General features: G+C 42.8%; 1 protein-coding gene across 1 annotated transcript in view; it reads left to right on the top strand.

Annotated features, from left to right (window-relative positions):
- Positions 1-3,049: 3,049 nt before the first annotated feature.
- Positions 3,050-19,369, top strand: part of LOC108577391 — a 157,704-nt gene continuing 141,384 nt past the window's right edge. Inside the window, 2 exon segments of the mRNA XM_017940536.1 lie at positions 3,050-3,112; positions 19,070-19,369. The exon segment at positions 19,070-19,369 is cut by the window's right edge and continues 24 nt beyond it. Coding sequence (XP_017796025.1) covers positions 3,050-3,112; positions 19,070-19,369 — 363 coding nt within the window.

Genomic DNA, 19,369 nt, shown 5'->3' with positions numbered 1-19,369 from the left:
TGCTCCGCCACTTTCAACATTACACGCGAGATTCCCTTTCTTGGTGTACACGCGTATTCAATGTATATATGCTTACTCTCTCTCTCTCTATTTGAACGTGTGCACCGTATATACGAGTAAACGACAAGTGAGAATCTCGTCTAGCCTGCACACGCTGCTCCTAACCGCGGACCTCTTCGCCGCGGATGCTTACCGGCTACCTGCGCGATGACGCACAGGTGACGCGCAGGTGAGCCGCCGGTAAACAAGTCGACGAGTGGGATCATCCGGTTCTTTTCGTGTTTTTTTTCTTTGTTTTCTTTTTCTTTCTTTCTTCCTATCCTCTCTGTCTCTTCGTCTATCCATTTTTTCTGGGTTTTTTCACGATAACTCTCTCTGTGTGCCTCGGTGATTCATCTATTTACAGTGATCCGATATCCGAGACGAAGAAATTCGATTGTTAGACAGTAAACGTGGTGGGGAATATTAACGGAAGGCACACGTCGATCTGGGATAAAAGAATACTACCGTGTAGAAGCGAGTGAATGGAAAGACTCGCGAATATAATTGGTCCCGGTTAATGGAATCGCGTGCCCCGACGCGTTCCCTTCGAGTTTATATAACGCGGCGTCTCTCGACGGAGGCATCTGGAGAACATTCTCGAATGGCCCTCGTTCACGTATACACACTGTCCCTCTCTGTCCATTCATCTCTCTCCCTCTCTCTCTCTCTAACCGTTCCTCCAGACAGAGGAGACACACGTGCTAATCGAGGCTCCTTTTTGTTCCCACAAACCGAAACTCACCACTAATTCTCACTCCCGAAAACACTTGCACGGCGGACAGAGGACAGCGCCTCCATAAAGCTGAAAGAACTTGGCCGGCAGGTAGTAAAAGGAGGATCTCGTCGTTGACTTTCTTAGCCCAGGTACGGAGCCAAACATCTCGCCTGTCGTTCGGATCCTCTTTAAAGACACAACAACCTAGACTTTCTCCTCCTCCTCCTCCTCCTTCTCTTATTAAACATTCACTGAGTTTAATCACTGAATCTGATCACTTCTTCGAGGGGTTCGAAAAGACGATTGATCGAGCTTCGAAAAAGAGACAAAAAAAGAAAAAAACAAAGAAAAGACACTACTGGCTGACTCGAGAGATTACAGACACTACTGGATCTGGTGATCGATTAACCGCGAATGCTCCCTTTTAGCCGGCCTCTAGAGAACCAGAGGAGATCATTCTAACTTCCCCGGGAGGAGAGCTCGTTCCTCTTCGCAAAGGCTCGTCGAGTCCTCCGTCTCCGGAGGCATCGTCCACTGACGCGAAGCGAGGGAGTACAGGTACTTGAAATACAAACGGACCCACGGAGGTGGGTCCAATCTGATGCAGGGTTCCCTTTGAGAATCAGGTTAGACCGGCCGAACCTGCTCCTCTGGCTTCTCGTCTCTGGTCCGCGGTTGTATACCGGCTTCGTGTACCTACTCCTTCTCCCCGGTCGCCCCAATCTCCTTCTTCCGCGTAGTAGGTAGGCACCAACCTACCTACTTCCCGCCACCCTGTTCACCGCCGTCTCTCTCTCTCTCTCTTCTCTTCCTCGTCTCGGATCTTCTTCGAGCCCTCGTGCCCTCTTTTGGCTAGCTGTCTTCTAGCCAGGCTGAAAGAGAATCCTCTTCGAACAGATTGTACACACCGACTATTTTATCCGACAGTGTCGCCCGTTTGGAAATCGTCCTCCTCCGCGAGTTCCTTCTTGAATGCTTGCCTCGACTTCCTCGTTACGTCTATTATTACACCTGTCTATCCATCAGACACAGCCGGTCGCGGGCTGAATTCCAGTTTTACGCGGCCGCTCTCCTTCCTCGCGGCACAGTCAGCCACGCGGTAGTAGGAGGAGATGAACGAGCCGTGGAGAGAAGAGGGAACCAACTGGTTTTACTAACTATCCACCTGGTGGACTGCGAAGATGTAGAATTCGTGGTGTCCGACTGGTTTGGCCAACATCCAACGGATCCTCTTTGGCCGAGGTAACCGGCCACACGTGATAACTGAATCAACAGCCATCGAACCTGCTATTCTGGCTCTCCCTCTCTCTCTTTCTCTCTTCTGTTCCTCGCCAACAGCGCGGATCCACACAAGACGCCCTCCCCGATGGCCTTCCTGATTCCGACCGATCTCGTTCTTCCGCACTGGACGTCGCGCAACCTGACTCGCCGTGTTCGCAAAAATGCGGCTCCCAGCTTCCTGTTCGACCGACTTCTGCTTCTTCTTCTCCTCTTCGATACCACCGTCGTCGTCCCGGGGAGGCTGGTTTGACCGCCTTCGCTCGTGTTTGTCCACCCAGTTTTCGGTGTCTTCCTTCAATGTTTGGGATACGCGTTTAGGGAACGGGATACGTTTGTTTCTTCTTTTTTTTTTTCATCGAGCACAGAGAGAGAACGTGTTTACAGTGTCTGGTTGACCAGACAGAGGGGATATTTTCACTCTCGCCTACCCAAGCTGTCTGTTCTGACTGTCTATCTTCCACGCCAGGTTTATTACACCTGTCTATCAGAGCCGCGACCGCGAAACCGTTTCCAGTTTGACGTGCTCTCGTAGCCGGTTGAAATGAATGGAGGAGGAGAGGTGAACCAGCTGGTCCCACTGATTGCGCGTTGCATAATCGTGAGATAGAGAGCATGTCGCGTGTATAGATATTCAACGTGTCGTTTCTTTTCTTCTCTATCTTGCGATTTGATTTATTTTCTTTTCTTTTCTAGAGGAGAGAATTGCTTTCTGACGAATTTCGTTCTTTTTGCACCGTTTGTTTCGCAGGTCCCGCTAGCCCGCTCCTCTTCTTCCGTTCAATCACGTGCCATACAACGCTCAGCAGCGACTGTGATAAGCAAAGCCCATTGCCTAGAAAGCCCGTTCGTTCGCGTAGACGTAGTTGACGATTTACAAGCAGACCTGCCTTTAGAGAGGATCGTAGGAGAAAGGGAGAGACTATTCGGAGGAAGAGGACACACGGAGTTGGGATCAGAAGCAACGCCACGATTAGACGAACTGGAAAGAGAAGTGGAAGACAGCGCGGGAGAATGTCGACTTGCACCGACGAGGCCGACAACGCACCCCTGCACATGCAGGAGGCTCTGTCCCCGGTTAGTTCTCTTTCATTTCTTTCTACCTCCAATTTAACCCGTTCGTGACAGAATTTTTTCAATCGTTCTAAATTCGGATCAATTTTTATCGCTTCTACTGATCACGAAAGGGTTAAGAAGGCTCGCGACACGTAGATACGAGAAGTTTAATCAAAATTTCTCGATGCGTTCTAAATTCGGATCAATTTTTATCGCTTCTACTGCACACGGAAGGGTTGAGGAGGCTCCAATGCTCGGTAAAAGAAATTCTTCACGACTGCAAGATACGCCAAGTTTAATCGAAAGCTGGAAAAAATCGTCAGAAGCGATTTCAACGAATACAAAATTCAAACGAACCATCCACCGTCGAATTAATCCTCTTTAGCCTGGAATTAAATTCCCCGATGCGCGACTAACGAGGGAGGAACGCGAGAAATGCTTATTAATGCGCGGTAGATTCGGATAAGTATAAATACGCGGTCGGACACGTCTTTTACCGACATTCTTTCGGTGGTGCCCCTCGAACCAACTGGGTATTCGTGATTAACGACCGTACAGGGGAGCCATTCGCGTCCACGCCCCCTTCGATTTCGACAATTCACGGAATGCAACGGTGTACTCTTCTAACCACCTTCAACGTTTTCTACCACAAGCCTGGGTCATCCTTTCACCTTCCTCTCTTTCTCTTTCTTTACCGCGGTTTCGTTGGTACCACCCGTTGCGCGAAATAACAAGAATGGCGGTCGCCGCGAGATTATTGCGTTGTTCCGTAGCTTGGAAGTTCTGGAACGACCCTGAGACGCCATCGTTTGACGGACGAGGACTGCGTGCACCTTTCGGTCTTTCGATCGAGCGGTTCGGCTGTCGATTCTCTGCCAAATTCGACTCTGACGAAATATTGGAAAAGCTCGAGACTGATTTTCAGTGTTCTATATTCAAATAAATCGTACATTTCATTTTAATTTATTTCCTAATGAAACTTGCCTTTGCACACACCGCTTGTGTTTCATTTTCAAATCGAGTATTTCGCTTTCCGTTCCTTTTCGGTTTAATCGACGCGGTTAATTTGCACGGGTCGGCCGGTGTTTACTCGTGGTTTTCTTGTGTGTAGTATGACTGGTGAATTGATTTTGACTGGGATAGCTTGTTTGAAGAGAGTAAGACGCCCGAGAGGATTCGTTGACCCCTGCTAGGCACGCTGTTTGTCTTAACGATGAAGCTCCGAGCGCCATAGGCGCGAGAAGAGGCTCGTTGTGGGTTAGGAGAGACGCTTTCACGTTTGATTTTTGACGGTTCGGGGAATTCTAGGTTGGAAGGTTTGACGAGGAATTTTTGCGATTTAGGTCGTGGATTTTTCTTTTTAGACTAGGTAGTTGGTGAATATTCTACTCTACTCTTTCTAATTTATACCTGCCAGACATTCCCATCGCAATTTTAACGTTTAACGTTTATCAAAACGAAAAATAGACAGACCGAATAATAACGAATCTTCGAAAACTGGCAAAAATAGATCTCCCGAGAGGCGGAAAATTTGAAAGAAAGGTGAAATCTTATTTCTTCGAATTCTCAAAAGAAGACTAAACGAATTATTCCACAATTAATATACATTACACTAAACGAATTTAAGCAAAAGAAAAAGAAATCGAAACGAGAAGAGAAACTGACCAAAGAATGACAAAAGCCTGGAAGAAGTTGGAAACAATAGTTCACCTAAAAGGCAGACGGTAGGAAGGTTCTCTGAATCCTCCAACGATTTAACACCTCGACAAGGTCCCATTTCTGGGCGAGACCCTCTAAACGAATTCCAATAGCTTATCGCTCAAGGGTGATGTATATATCGTCCCGGAGCGGCCACTCCTCGACACGGAGAAGCCTGAAAAGATTTTCACTGTCACCTGGCCGCAGGTTTTTAACCTCACAATGGTATACCTGTCGCTTAAAAGTGAAACTCTGTCGGTCGAAAGCCCGTTATTTGCGTGGCGGTGCTCCACAATGGGAAGACCTGGCGTGCGTAAGCGGCTCCCCTAAGAATCTTACGGGGTCCCATAAGAACGTTACGGCAGCCAAATCTCCCGTGTTGGAATTATTACGCTTCGTCTCGTTCCTCGACGCTCTCTGATACGATTTACGATTATTCGACGGAACTTGTGTCGTTAAGTTCGCCAATTTCTTTTGTCTTTCGTTTTGCTTTCCCTTTGTTACGACGAAACTGAAGGGGTGCAGTTTGCGTCTCGAGAATTTGAACGGTTAGTCAATTCTTTGTGAATTATTATATAAAAATCGAAACAGTAATTCACAGAATAATTTAATAAATATAAATGAACCTTTATGACCAAAATGAAGAGTTGCAATCTGCGTCTTGAGAATTTGAACGGTTGTTAATCAATTAATTTCACAGAATAATTTCATTTTTACGACCGCAACGAAGAGTTGCAATTCGCGTATGTGAGAATTTGAAGGAGTATTGATAACTATTTTGCGAATTATTTTCCAAAAATCCAAGTAGAATTTCACAGAATAATTTAACAAATGCAATTTAATTTTTACGGCCAAAATGAAGAGTTGCGAGATATCCGTATGAGAATTTCAACCATTAACGAGAAATTCTTTTTGAGTTATGCAGAATACTTCGCAGAATAATTTAATAAATACAAAGTACAGAACTGCAATTTCTACCTGGAGAATTTGAACGGTTACGAATCACTTCTTTCTAAATATAAAATAAATAGGATCGATCGATGCACATTTCAAAGAAGAAATTTCAACCTCAGAATCTTCTCAAACACTCCATTACCATATTAAATGTCAAGCAGATTCTACTAATCCTTCCGTTTACGCCAACGAACGTAATTAACTCAGAAAAATCACATTACCTCTAATTACTTCTTCCCCGAAGTCAACCATGATAATTTATTACCATTGGTTAAGACGCGTAATACTTTACTGCCTATAAAAATCGAAAAACAAACCGAACCGCGTAAAAATTCAAACACCGTCTTCCATATAATAATTCAAAAAGAAAAGAAATTTCTCTGTGATAATTTGTCATTGCACAGTAGACATTTTCGTTCAGAGAGTGAAAACTCAAGCACCTTCTTCGACATAACAGAAATGAATTCTCTCCAATTCTCACCGAATTTCTATCGCGACGACATTCGCAAGCTGCCACAAAAATGATTAAAGATCGCCACGATTTTTAAGTAAATCTTGAAAAAATTCACTTCTACACCTAATAATTATTAAAAAAAGATCCTCTCGTTAATAATTTCTCTCTGCACAGTAGATATTCTCGTTCACCGAGGCACTAATTGCTTCACCTCGAACCGCATGAAAACTCAATCGCTTTCGATGCAGAAATTAAAAAAAAAAAGTTTTCTTGTTCTTTGCGCAAGAAGGACGAAGATAAAATAGCACAGAGTATCGGTATGGTCTCATGGCGGTGAATTTTCCATCGCAGGCCGTAACGCCGACATTCTTTCGCGAAGGCGAACGGTACGTCGTCGTCCATTCGTGCGAGCGTGGCCACTCGTGGCCATAGCCACGGACCAGAGGGGAAAGACAGAAAGAAAGAAGAGAAGGAGGAGGAGGAAGACGATTTTGCTGTGTACGATGACTCGCCGGATTTCGCGTATACCAGATACTTCGCCCGTAGGGAACGCTCGTCTCAGGATCGTGCTATTCATTATCGCAGTAACCGGCAAAGATTACTTAATAGAATCCACCCAGACTCCCAACTTCACCTCTTTATCTCATTCTTTCGCGTCACGACATCGAACAAAGGACTCGCTGATTTTTTGCAGGCTTTTTCGTACACTTCTAGAAGGAAATGCGGTTAATTGAACGTAATTGACGATAATTTGTTGCGTGCCAGTGAAGAATTCCTTTTTGGGGAAAATTTGCGTTGTCCTTTGAGAGGTACGAAACGGACGTTTTACGAATTTGAGAAGTTCTTCGACAATTAGAAAGTTCGATTACCGGGATGAAGAGATAAGATTGAATTTGTTTTGTGCGAGTGAACAATTTATTGGAACGGTATTCTTCTGTTTCTAGAGAAATTAATGTTATCCTTCGAGGAGTTTGTCATTTTCTTGTGAATTTCGCAAAAGTTTGATTACTGGGACGTGTGATGAAGTTTTTAACGACGTGCCTAGTAGAAGAAGAGATAAGATTAAACTTAATTGAAGTAATTGATAATAATTCGTTTTACGCGAGGGGAGAATTTACCGGAACGGTATGTTTTCTTTTTTACAAAATTGCATTCTTATCCTTCCTTATTGCGAATTTCAAAAATTCTTCGATAAATGAAAAGTGAAATAGAATTTATTCGATTAACACGTTGACTGCCAAGCTACGAGGTAACTAGTAGTTGACCACGAGATAATTCGAAAGCATTTTTTTGCAAAAAGCTTTTGCAATGAATTGAAAAAAAAAATGTTGGCGCCTAGAACAGACTTCTTGAAAATAGGCTTGGCAGTCAACGTGCTAACCGGGATATGAGATGAAATTTTGAACGAAGCAACGAAGAGTATCGTGATATCGATAATTCGTTAAAATATAGAACCGATGAAATTAGTGTAATGGCGAGGATCATTGCAAAAGGATTAAACCAGCAACTGATTACTTTTGTTCTAATAAAAAGCGTTCCCCTAACTGTTCTGAGTGGTGTATAATGGGAACGGAATAATGGTGGCAAGAAACGTAGCGAGAGTTGTTTGGAGATATCAATCAAAGATAATGGCGGTGGAAGGATTTTTGTTTCGTTCCTGGCTACCGGCCAACGCGACACACAGATATTGTGAAAAAAATGATTTATTGCACTGTACACGCGAGACAGATCGTCAGCACACGTGATAATTACACGAATAGTATCGCAATGTCCGAGTGTCAACAATATTGCTCGCTTCTTGGTCTTAAATTGTGATTGATTACGACCGTGTGATAATAAACGTTCGATGAACGACGTCGCCGAACGAAAGTCACTTTCCTCTGGTCATTGCGAAACGTCTTTGGTGAGTTTTCAACGATTTTCTGCGGATTATTGTACGTACGGTTGCGCAATTTCGCGGATTTTCAGCGCTTCGAGTGGAGTGCGTGCCGGAGGTGTGGAGTTTCGGGTTTGGAGAGCTTTTGGATTTTTTAATTTTCGAATTTTTCGGCCTTCAGACTTTCTTTCAATGTTTAATTTTTCAAATTCTCAAGATGCCAAACTTTGACAGTTTTAAATATTTGAGATTTCGAACTTTGAAATTTCCAAATTATGAAATTCCCAAATTTTCAAATACTTCAGATTGCAATCTCTCAAATTTCCAAATTTTCAAGCTCCCGAACTTTGAAATTTTCAAATATTAGAGATCTCGAGCTTTGAAATTTCCAAATTATCAAATTCCCAAATATTCAAAGTTTTCAATATTTAAGATTTCAAATTTTGAAATTTCAGAAATCTTAAAATCCCAAACTTTGAAATTTCCAAATTCTCAAGCTCCCAAACTTTGAAATTCCCAAATATTTACGATTTCAAACTCTGAAATTTCCTAATTCTCAAATTCCCAAACTTTGAAATTCCCAAATATTTACGATTTCAAACTCTGAAATTTCCTAATTCTCAAATTCCCAAACTTTGAAATTCCCAAATATTTACGATTTCAAACTCTGAAATTTCCTAATTCTCAAATTCCCAAACTTTGAAATTCCCAAATATTTACGATTTCAAACTCTGAAATTTCCTAATTCTCAAATTCCCAAACTTTGAAATTCCCAAATATTTACGATTTCAAACTCTGAAATTTCCTAATTCTCAAATTCCCAAACTTTGAAATTCCCAAATATTAGAGATTTCAAACTTTGATATTTCCAAAGTCTCAAACTCCCAAATTTTCATATTTTCAAATATTTAAGATTTCAAACTTTGAAATTTCCAAATTCTCAAGCTCCCAAACTTTGAAATTCCCAAATATTTACGATTTCAAACTTTCAAATTTCCTAATTCTCAAGCTCCCAAACTTTGAAATTCCCAAATATTTACGATTTCAAACTCTGAAATTTCCTAATTCTCAAATTCCCAAACTTTGAAATTCCCAAATATTTAAGATTTCAAACTTTCAAATTTCCAAATTCTCAAGCTCCCAAACTTTCAAATTCCCAAATCTTAGAGATTTCAAACTTTCAAATTTCCAAAGTCTGAAACTCCCAAATTTTCAAACACTTAAACTTTCAAACTTCGAAATCTCCAAATCCTCAAATTTCCAAAATTCCAAATCTTCATCTCCCCTCCCCCAAAATCCCAAACCCCGCAATCCTAAAATCTCGACCTCTTCAAATCCTCACATCCTCCACTCTCCCTACCTGAACCCACCGCTATTCAATTCCCTCAATCCGAAACTTCCATCGTTCAGGGACTCTCGATCCGTACAAAAAAAAATAATCTGCGTAAAGCGTAAATGAAATAGCGAACATGTTTACCTGGAAAAAAAGGGGCGAATAAACGATGGAGATGTAATGATACGATCGTCGACAAGCGTTCCTAGCAATTCCATTTACCTCGACTAGCCTGCGGCCACGTTCGTGATGTCCAGGTACGACGTTAACAGAAGAAGAGAAGACAGCACAGAGGAGAACAACAACGAGAAAAAACCAAAACAAAAAAAGAACACACACACACGCATACACAGGCAGAGAAAAAAACATATCGCGAACAATCACACAGAGATATTTTCATGATTACCGTGACTGGAAATAGCGACAGGAAATTGTCGAGCGTAAACGCATGGATATAACTAATAACAGTAATTTATTTCGGATCATAGGTGTGCCACTTTCGTTATTCAACAAAACTTAACAACGCTCGCGCGCCGGATCCACATTCTTCACGACTATTAAACAATTACAAACAATTATGAAAAGCTATTCGAGAGGCTGCAAACAGCCATAACATCGTACAGTGATGTTCCACAGCTAGGATATCCTTCTGCTAATTGAACGTTCACAGAGAAAGAGACAGAGAGAGGTAAAACGGTATTTTAATGAAAATTACCGAGGAAAGATTGCAGTTGTCGGAGCATTGTGAACGAACTTGGAAAACATTTCATATTTCAAGCTTCTTAGATTTTTCGAATAAAAATACGCACAGCCGTGTGGAATGTGAAATATTCGTGTCAGATTTGCTCGTGTAGAAAAAGGCAGACTTCGTTAAAATCGTTGATCTCGAACGTGATAAGAAAGTATGAATATTGAACGAAGTTTCACGCGAATGAAAATATTCTCCAATTACGTGTCCATAAATAATAATAATAATATTCTGTAAATTACGGCGTTTATCCGTCGCAGAAATTCCCGAATATCTCGATACAAACGGGAATTATCAGGCAGTAAGACGAATAATACATTTCACTTTGTACCACTACTAACATAATAGTATCCCGTAAGTAATAAAATTTTCCCCGTAAATTCAAGAATATCTCAACTAAAAAAAAAAACGATTTTAACAAAAATGACACAATAAACAGTCCAAACGCAGCCACGGAGAATTCCACATTTCACTTTGTACCATTACTAGTATACTAGTATCCCATAAATTGGTAAAAAAAAATTTTTCTAACAGAAATAACCAAATAATAAAACGACCAAATGCCAAATACAGAAAATCATATTTCCTCAAATCTCATCCACAGAGGAACCCCTCGTTTCACTTCGTACCATTACCAGTATACTAGTATCCCATAAATTCATCAATATCTTAGCTCAAAAAACAAATTTTCCAACGAAAATTACCAAATAATAAAACGACCAAATGCCAAGCACAGGAAATCATATTTCCTCAAATCACACCCGCAAAAAGCCCCTCGTTTCACTTCGTACCATTACCAGTATACTAGTATCCCATAAATTCATCAATATCTTAGCTCAAAAAACAAATTTTCCAACGAAAATTACCAAATAATAAAACGACCAAATGCCAAGCACAGGAAATCATATTTCCTCAAATCTCACCCGCAAAAAGCCCCTCGTTTCACTTTGCATCATTACCAGTATACTAGTATCCCATAAATTTATCAATATCTTAGCTCAAGAAACAAATTTTCCAACGAAAATTACCAAATAATAAAACGACCAAATGCCAAGCACAGGAAATCATATTTCCTCAAATCATACCCGCAAAAACCCCTCGTTTCACTTCGTACCATTACCAGTATACTAGTATCCCATAAATTCGTGAACATCACAGCCCCAGAAAAAAGAATATCAACAAACACGCAAAACACAGAAAATCCCATTTCCTCCAACGAGACCCAGAGGGAGACTCGCGAAAAAGCATCGAAGCCTACAAAAAAATTCAATCGCCACGAAACAAGTGCAAAAACGAAGTAGCGGAAAGACAGCAGCGCAGAGGAAAGAAGGAAGGAAAGAACTTACCGCCGTGGAGCCGCAATAACAGAAACACCGACAGGTGTTCCTCCCTGCGAGAGAAAGAGAGAGAAGAGCGCGCGGATATAACAAGGATTCAGCCGGGTTGAAGGCAAAAACTGCGGTGTACACTCGACAAGGGGATGTTGCGACGAAGAGAAGCAGAGCAACAATGAAGGTCCGTCGGAGCTAGGACGTTAGCGGCGCTCGGGAAGCGAAAGAAAGGCCCTTAACGATTCCACGTATCTTCGAGAGTCGCCGCGCAGCTGCGTATTCCAACGACGTGATCGGCAATAAGCGCGCGACCCACAACAAGAAGCTACGAGGACGCGAACAGCGGTCGCGCATCCGCAGTAAACCGAGCGACAAGCGTAGTATCGCCCGACCTGGAACAGTCTCTCACGGCCAGCAGGCCAATTAACTGTTATTATCAGCGGTTTCTTGCGTGTAAACAGAGCATAGAACGGCTCGCGGACCATCTCTCCCTATCGCCACCGCCCCTTTTTCTTGCGGGAAAAGCCGCGGGGGAAGGAGGAAGCTCCATGGAGGCTTTTCCGAGAGTTTTCAGAGGTGCTGGAGATTGCTGGTAAGTTTCAGAGGGAAATTCGGACAGTATGTACTCGGTGGATTTTGGAATTTCGTACGTTTGGCAATTTCATCGATCGAGGGGTTTCGAAGGATCTAAATGGCGATTGCTAGTTAGGTAGCGATTACTTCCGAAGATCGATGGAGAATTTTGAGAGGAAAAGATCGAGACAGTTTTTTGTACTCTGTGGATTTAAAAATTTGATACTGCTGGTAATTTCATCGAATGAGAGGTTTTGAAGGATCTAAGCGATTATTAGGGTCTTTCGATATCTTAGATTGTAGGAAGAATTTTGAGAGGTGCCGGAGGTTGCTGGTAGGTTCGAGGAAAATTCGGACAGTTTTCTGTACTCTGTGGATTTTTTAATGTGATTAATTTGGAAGGATCTAAATGGCGATTAGGGTCCTTGGATGTCTTAGATTATAAGTAGAGATTAGTTTGGAATATTGTACAGAATTTTCTTGAGAGAATCTTGATGAATATTTGAATAACCATAAAACTACCCGAATATTTCCAATTCTCATATATTGTAGTTAAAGTAATAAGGAACGAGGTATGTCGTGTTTAAAGACCTACTGGCTACTTTATAAAAAAACAGTAAGAAACGAATCTGTTGTTTCATAACTATAGAACCATAACTGTAACGCATCTCATTACAAGAAAATAAACACAGGACACGATAAAACGAAATTGTACCAATAATTAGTCTAACTAGTAACGCACAGGCTCTCCTCTATTTCCAATTAACTCAATTATTCCATTGTGTACGTATATAAGTAAACACACGCACACATATCCACACATATACATACTGCGAAACTGTAGCTATGCAACACACAGGAACACACTTCTGCTGCTTGTTGTGCACTTAAATGCCACTGCTTCGCAATTGGTTCGCACGAAAATATGCAAATTGATCCGAGATTCGCGTGTAATCGAAAGAGAAGCGCTGAATTTTCTACAAGACTACGATCGCGTCGTGCAAGCGTCGTTCGTCGAGGCACTGGTTCGGTAGCCTCGTAAACACCGACTGAGGACGAGTCGTCCTGCCCGATTTCAATACACTGTTTGCGCGCAGTTGTTCTAGGAAGAGTGTTGTCGAATAATAAGCGCGAGGCTCGCGATATCTTTTCCACGACAGAAACAAAAACTCGAGTCAGGGTCGTCGAACGTACATCGAGGAAAACACGGTGCTCGATATCGTTTCGAGAGTGAAACTATCGCGAGTTGCTCTCGAGAGTGTTTCTCGCGGGATGATAGTGTGTCTGAGAGCGACTTCTCTCGAAATTTTTCGAGAAACCGCGAAGCTATTCGAGATATTATTTTTAATTAGAATAATTATTATTGGAGATATTAAATTTGATAAATTTGACGAACTGGAAAATATTCAGAGCTTTGACGAACTTCAACTGAAAAATATTCCAAACTTTGACAAACTAATTCGCACAAATTGACAGAATTAACAAAACTTGGATAAACTGATTTTGAGAAACGGTTCGAAAGAAGAATTCGTGAAAAATTGAAGATAAGTGGTGTTCAGATCTTTTCCTCCCAGAAAATGAATCCAGAACCAAGTTCTCCATCTTCTCACCCACAGTCGATCGACACAAATCGACACCGCCTCTCCGATCTCATCTTTCAATCTTCCATCGCCATTTAACCGCAGAACGAAGACAAAGTTGCAACCAACACCGCGTGCACACTTCTTTTCCACGTGATCCAGTAACCCAAATTTCCACTCTATTCAACCGCAACACCTCGTCGGACACTTCGATCGCCTCGTATCATTCGTCAAGATCAAACGTTACGCAATTGCTCGAAATCAATTAAAGTATCAATCGAGAACCGAAAAGAGAGAAAGAGAGAGAGAGAGAAAACGAGAGGTAGGTAGGAAGAATCAGAAAGGTGACACGAGAAATGACAAGGCCGATCACTGCCTAATAACTTCTCCACGAATAATTTACCACTATCACGGGGTTACGTAATCGTCCACCTTGACAGCGATACCAGATTGAATCTATGGTACAAGGCCGTGGTTCGGTTTAGAACGTTCTTTCATAAATATCCCGTGAGAGATAAGATCCTCCTCCCAGAAGCGGCTACGAAATCCTCGAGATATAGGTAGCGTATTATTCGTGCACGGAGTACGTAACGAACCAAGTCTCTCCCTCTGCTGTAACGCTTCTCTTACGTCCATCGACGATGTCGTCGTCGTCGGAGCTGGACACAGGCGCGTGTAAAACGTGGTAAAAAGTGTAGGCGATAGATTGAAGTTGCAGGGCACACGGTGAACGAAACGCGTGGCTGCCGCGCGACGATCGCGATAAATTTCCCTGGCGAGTGTGATTAGATTTCGAATGAAGTCGGTACACGTTTCTAACAGATGAGTATTTAACGTCGTGTCGTGGCCGCGGGAGGCTGCGTAATCGAGCTGGATTAATGTATCCCGCGCGGGTCAATTGATTGCTTCTCGTGTCGATTATGACGGCTGCCTGTGTTCTCGGCCTCGTGTTTGTTGTGAACGATAACGGGAGATTTCGAGGGGAATCGGTGGGTGATTGTTTCGGGGGAATGTTCGCTGCGAGCGAAAATTGTTTGTGAATGATAATGGAGGGAAAATGAGGGAGAGAATGACGATTTTGAGGGAAATTCGTTGCGAGGAAAATTAGAGGGAAAATTGTTTGTGAATGGCAACAGAGAGGAAATGAGGAAAACTTTGAAGGAAAATGAGGTGAACGGTTGTTGAGGAAAATTCGTTCCAAGGAAATATTAATCTTGAGGAAAAATTAGAAAGAAAATTGTTTACGATTGACAGTGGAGGGAAAATGAGGGAGAGATGGACGATTTTGAGGGAAATTCGTTGCGAGGAAAATTAGAGGGAAAATTGTTTGTGAATGGCAACAGAGAGGAAATGAGGAAAACTTTGAAGGAAAATGAGGGCGAGGTGAAAGGTTTTTGAGAAAATATTGATCGTGAGGAAAAATTAGAAAGAAAATTGTTTATGATTGACAGTGGAGGGAAAATGAGAAAAATTGTAGAGGAAAATGAGGACGAGATAGACGATTTTTAGGGAAACTCATTCCATGGGAAAATGAGGGTGAAAATTGTTCACGAATGGCAATAAAGAGAAAACAAGTGCGAGAATGTCGATTTTGAGGGAAATTCGTACGTTTTCATTTTTATGAATGGCAATTGAGGGAAAATGAGCATGAGAATGACGATATCGAGGAAAATTGTTTAAAAATAGCTAGAAGGAGGTAATTACAGAAGCTTAAATATACCTATTACTTAAAAAATACTCCAAAATTCTAAAGTTCGTACAATCGTTAAGTTACCATTAGGAAACCTAAATGTTCGTATCAGACACCAATTAAAACATTTCACGTCGACATTTCATATCACAGTAGAACAACTAAATTACAATTTAACTATCACCCTTCTCCAAATGAAATGTCACACGCGTCCCCAGAAACCACGAAACAAACCTAACCACCCACGAATACACCAAAGAAAGCACTTGAAAATATCATCCTCGAGGTAACAAAATACACGCTTCGCTCTAAATAGGAACGACGGTGCAACAGCGTTACTCCGCGCCGAATTTCCAAAGGAGAAAATACAAAACGACAGACTCTCGTTACGTAAAGTATCCAGGACACCTCTTAAAAACTTATAACGCACGAATTTCATCCAACAACCCCGCCATACTTAACAGCCATTAATCAGCGCATAGCAGACGAGAGAACACGCATCGAGTAGCCGGCGAGAAAAAATAACTTTCCATGTTAGCCGGCCGACAACACTCGAGGCGACGCCGGTGAAACTCGAATATTAACTGGATGACTCACGGTATTGTTAATTATGTTAATCGGCGACGCGCGATCGTAAACGAACCTGGGAGGACGCGTTCGAGAAGAAAGAGAGAGAATAGTCCGAAGGAAAAGAATGAAAAAGAGTGAGCGGGAGAGAGAAGAAGGAGGAGGAGTTCACGGTATAATTCAGCTCGATCCCATTGGAAAGCGCCATAAGGCCCGCGACACGTGGGAAATTCCAAACGACGTCGTTAGCGAGATGCGACACACTTACTCAACGAGACGGCGGCGGCTTTCTGCGCTTAAATCCCTCTTTCGTTACATCCTTCTCTGCCACGTTTTTAATCGTCTTTTTTAATGGCAGGGAATTAACGGCGGACGCAGCGGAGAACTTCGTTTTGCATGCGTGGCGTTGCATAAAGATTTTTAATCGGGGCGAGGAACGATCGACCTTTGCTTTAGAGCGAATTTATCGCCGGAGCGATTAACTAAGGAACGATTTCGCGGTGAGAAAGATGAACGTTGGTTCGATGAACAAATTCATTGTTGTAGGGATTTAAGGAAGTTCTATGCGAGTGGGTGTTAGAGATGCTGGAGTGGTTTAATCGTTATATTTGCATAAGTTTCTCGATACTCGCTCGTTTAACCATCTTATTTTTATAGATGCGGCAACTTTAACCGTTTCCCTTGTAACGACACAATTGTCAGGTTTTTGAAAAATTGAAATTTTGCTCTAAGTTCAGCTTCCATCCGAAGGCTGATAATTTCAAAATTTAAAGTACAAATAATACTTTGACTTCTTCTTATTTAACTACTGTTCACCAGTATATTATGTCACCTATTGTGTGCTTGTCAAATTTTCATATACGATTCAAATTACACTTCCTCTGCAAATTTCGTACCACACTCGAGATTCCAGATTAACAAATCTTCTTACCATCTCAATAATTTTACAACTGCCTAATACCGCCTAACGCCGCCAAACGAAGGTGTACCTATCAAACATTTCAAACCCAAGTCTAACCCATAATCTTCACAAAATCCCTGTAACTATACACATTCGCTAAGCGAACGCTCGTTAATCAAGCATAACCACGTGACACGGACAGGTTCGAAGAGCAGAAGTGACAGTGAAATGAAGGAGAGGCGAGACGAACCTCTCGCGCGCGTGGTCCAGCAATTTTTCACCAAGCGTCCCGCTTTCGAATCCGCCGATCCCTCGACGCGATACTGTGAGCCCCTAGCGGAATCCTCGCGATCGTCGTCGGAAATGAAAGTACACCCGTGAGTGAGTCTTTCCTGAAATTCGTGACGAAAAAGGATCACTTACGCGATCGCGCCCGATAGAAAGTACGAGTGGACGTTCTGTGTTTGATCCTTTGATCTTTCGCGATCTCTCGGAAAAATATCCCACGTGTTACCTCGACACCTATGGGGATTAATTATCTATCACGTGGAGTTAGGGTTCGATGGACTATCGGCTGTACCGGTCCCCAGCGGAGCGATTAAGCAACATTTTTCTCCTCACGTGGCGGAATTACCATCGGGGGGGAAAAATGTCGAGAGTGTAGTCGCGGTGGTTGCGACACGAATAAATTTCCGCGTTCGCTAAACCGGCGAACCGTGCACCGATAAAACTGCAATTTTGTGGAAGCCACACGCGACACGCTCTCACATAGAGGCAGCGTAATCGAGAAGCTCGTTCTCCACAGACTGGATTTCTTGGTTACGCGTGCAAACCGAACTGGGAGAGATACAGCTGGTTTTGAGGTAACATTTAATAAGCGACTTTAGGGGTCGCTCGATGGGGGTTACTAATTAGTTGAAATGCTACGGCGAGAGGTTTCCCGTTGGATTTATCGAGTGTTGCCGGGTTTTCTTCCAGCGCCGATGGAATATTACGTAAAGTCGTTAATTATGTAAGGTTTCAACCTTATACCGCGGATGTTACCTCGAACGTCTCGCTTTGAAGCTTTCACGGAGCTGAGTTTTACACCGCGAATGATATCGTGGACAAAGGATGGATTCGTGGAATCTTGGGATTTTGTTCTATTGTTAGGTCTATGAGCAAACCCGAGATGCTTTTTAGAATGCTACTCTCGTTGAATCGCGGTTAGAGTGGCGTATCGTTATCTCGAATGGAGATTGAGGACCTTCTTTTACCTCGTGTCGGTTTATTTTCGCGATTCTGGAGTCGGAAACGTGACGAGAGATTCCGTTGATAAGAGTGGTTTTTCGTAGGAGAAAGTGTTGGCAGAGATCTGTCATCCTGTCGATATGAGAACTTTCTTACAATGTGTAGAGCGTCTCGAGTCGCTTATGGTAACACCGCTCACGTTCGCCAGCGGTCAGGTATTGATAAAAAGAGAAGTCTGACAGCGATGAAAAAAGCAAGTACCATAATTGAAACTCGTCATCTTGTCTAGTTTCTTTGAATATTCCCGCTATGACTGCTTAGAAGAGTAGGCACTCGTTCAGCTATTCTCATCACGTTCGCGAGTGGTTCGGGTTAATAAAAACAGCTTGATAAAATTGCCATTCTATTTGGCTTGCTCGAAGGTATATACACTTGCTTACCATTGTAATCATCTGTAAAATTCTGCGGAAACAAAGAAACGACTTTCGATGTTTTAAATATTCTCTACTCTATCTCTTCCTCTTACAACTCTGCCCACAAATTTCCGTGTTTAAACACACGTAAGATATTCGTGCAATATAATTCCCGGTTAACGTCAAAATTTCAACTCTGAAGATTCCAAATTCCACGTAGATTTAAAGATCCCTAATTCCACTGTCGCACAATAATCCAATTGAAACACTTTTTTCACACCTCTGTCGCTCTGAACCACCGCCGCGCAGCAAGTTGCCCTTGGGGCAGTGGCGAGTCTTCTCGGGCAACGATCCTGTCTCGGGGCACAATGAATATTATCGATCACTCAGCTCAACAAAGATAAATAGAGCCTACACTCCCACCACAACATACTTCCCCACTCCGTTCTAATGCCCGTCAACGTCACTTGCCCGTAGCTTTGCCCTCAGCGCTGCCCGCGGGCTCAAGGGCGCCCGAAACAGTCCTCCATGACCAGCCCTACTCTACATTCAAAAACTCGTCCAAAAAATTCTACCACCCCCGCAAAATGGACCAAAAACACTTCTCCACGCGTTGCTCCATTGTTCCAGGTACAAGAGGGGCCAGTGTCTCCGGCGTCCTCCTCGCTGAGCAACCAGAATCAAAACGAGAGCGAGCAACAGGTGTTGCTGGCGACCATGCAGCCCGTGAACGTGTTGGACCTGCACGAGCCAGCAACGGTGCACTCGCTCCACCCCAAGTACCATCACCATCATCATCGTCACCATCACCACCACCATCACCACCATCACCAGCAACAACAACACATCCAGCAAGACCCGGACGACGTGCAACAGAGAGCCACGGACGACGCGGACGGTCGAGTGACGCCCGGTGGCGACGGATCGTCC

The sequence above is a fragment of the Habropoda laboriosa genome, unplaced genomic scaffold (genome assembly GCF_001263275.1).
Source record: "Habropoda laboriosa isolate 0110345459 unplaced genomic scaffold, ASM126327v1 scaffold648, whole genome shotgun sequence".
NCBI classification, from domain to species: domain Eukaryota; kingdom Metazoa; phylum Arthropoda; class Insecta; order Hymenoptera; family Apidae; genus Habropoda; species Habropoda laboriosa.
The sequence above is the reverse complement of the archived record's forward strand: the minus strand, read 5'-3'. Positions and strand labels throughout refer to the sequence as shown.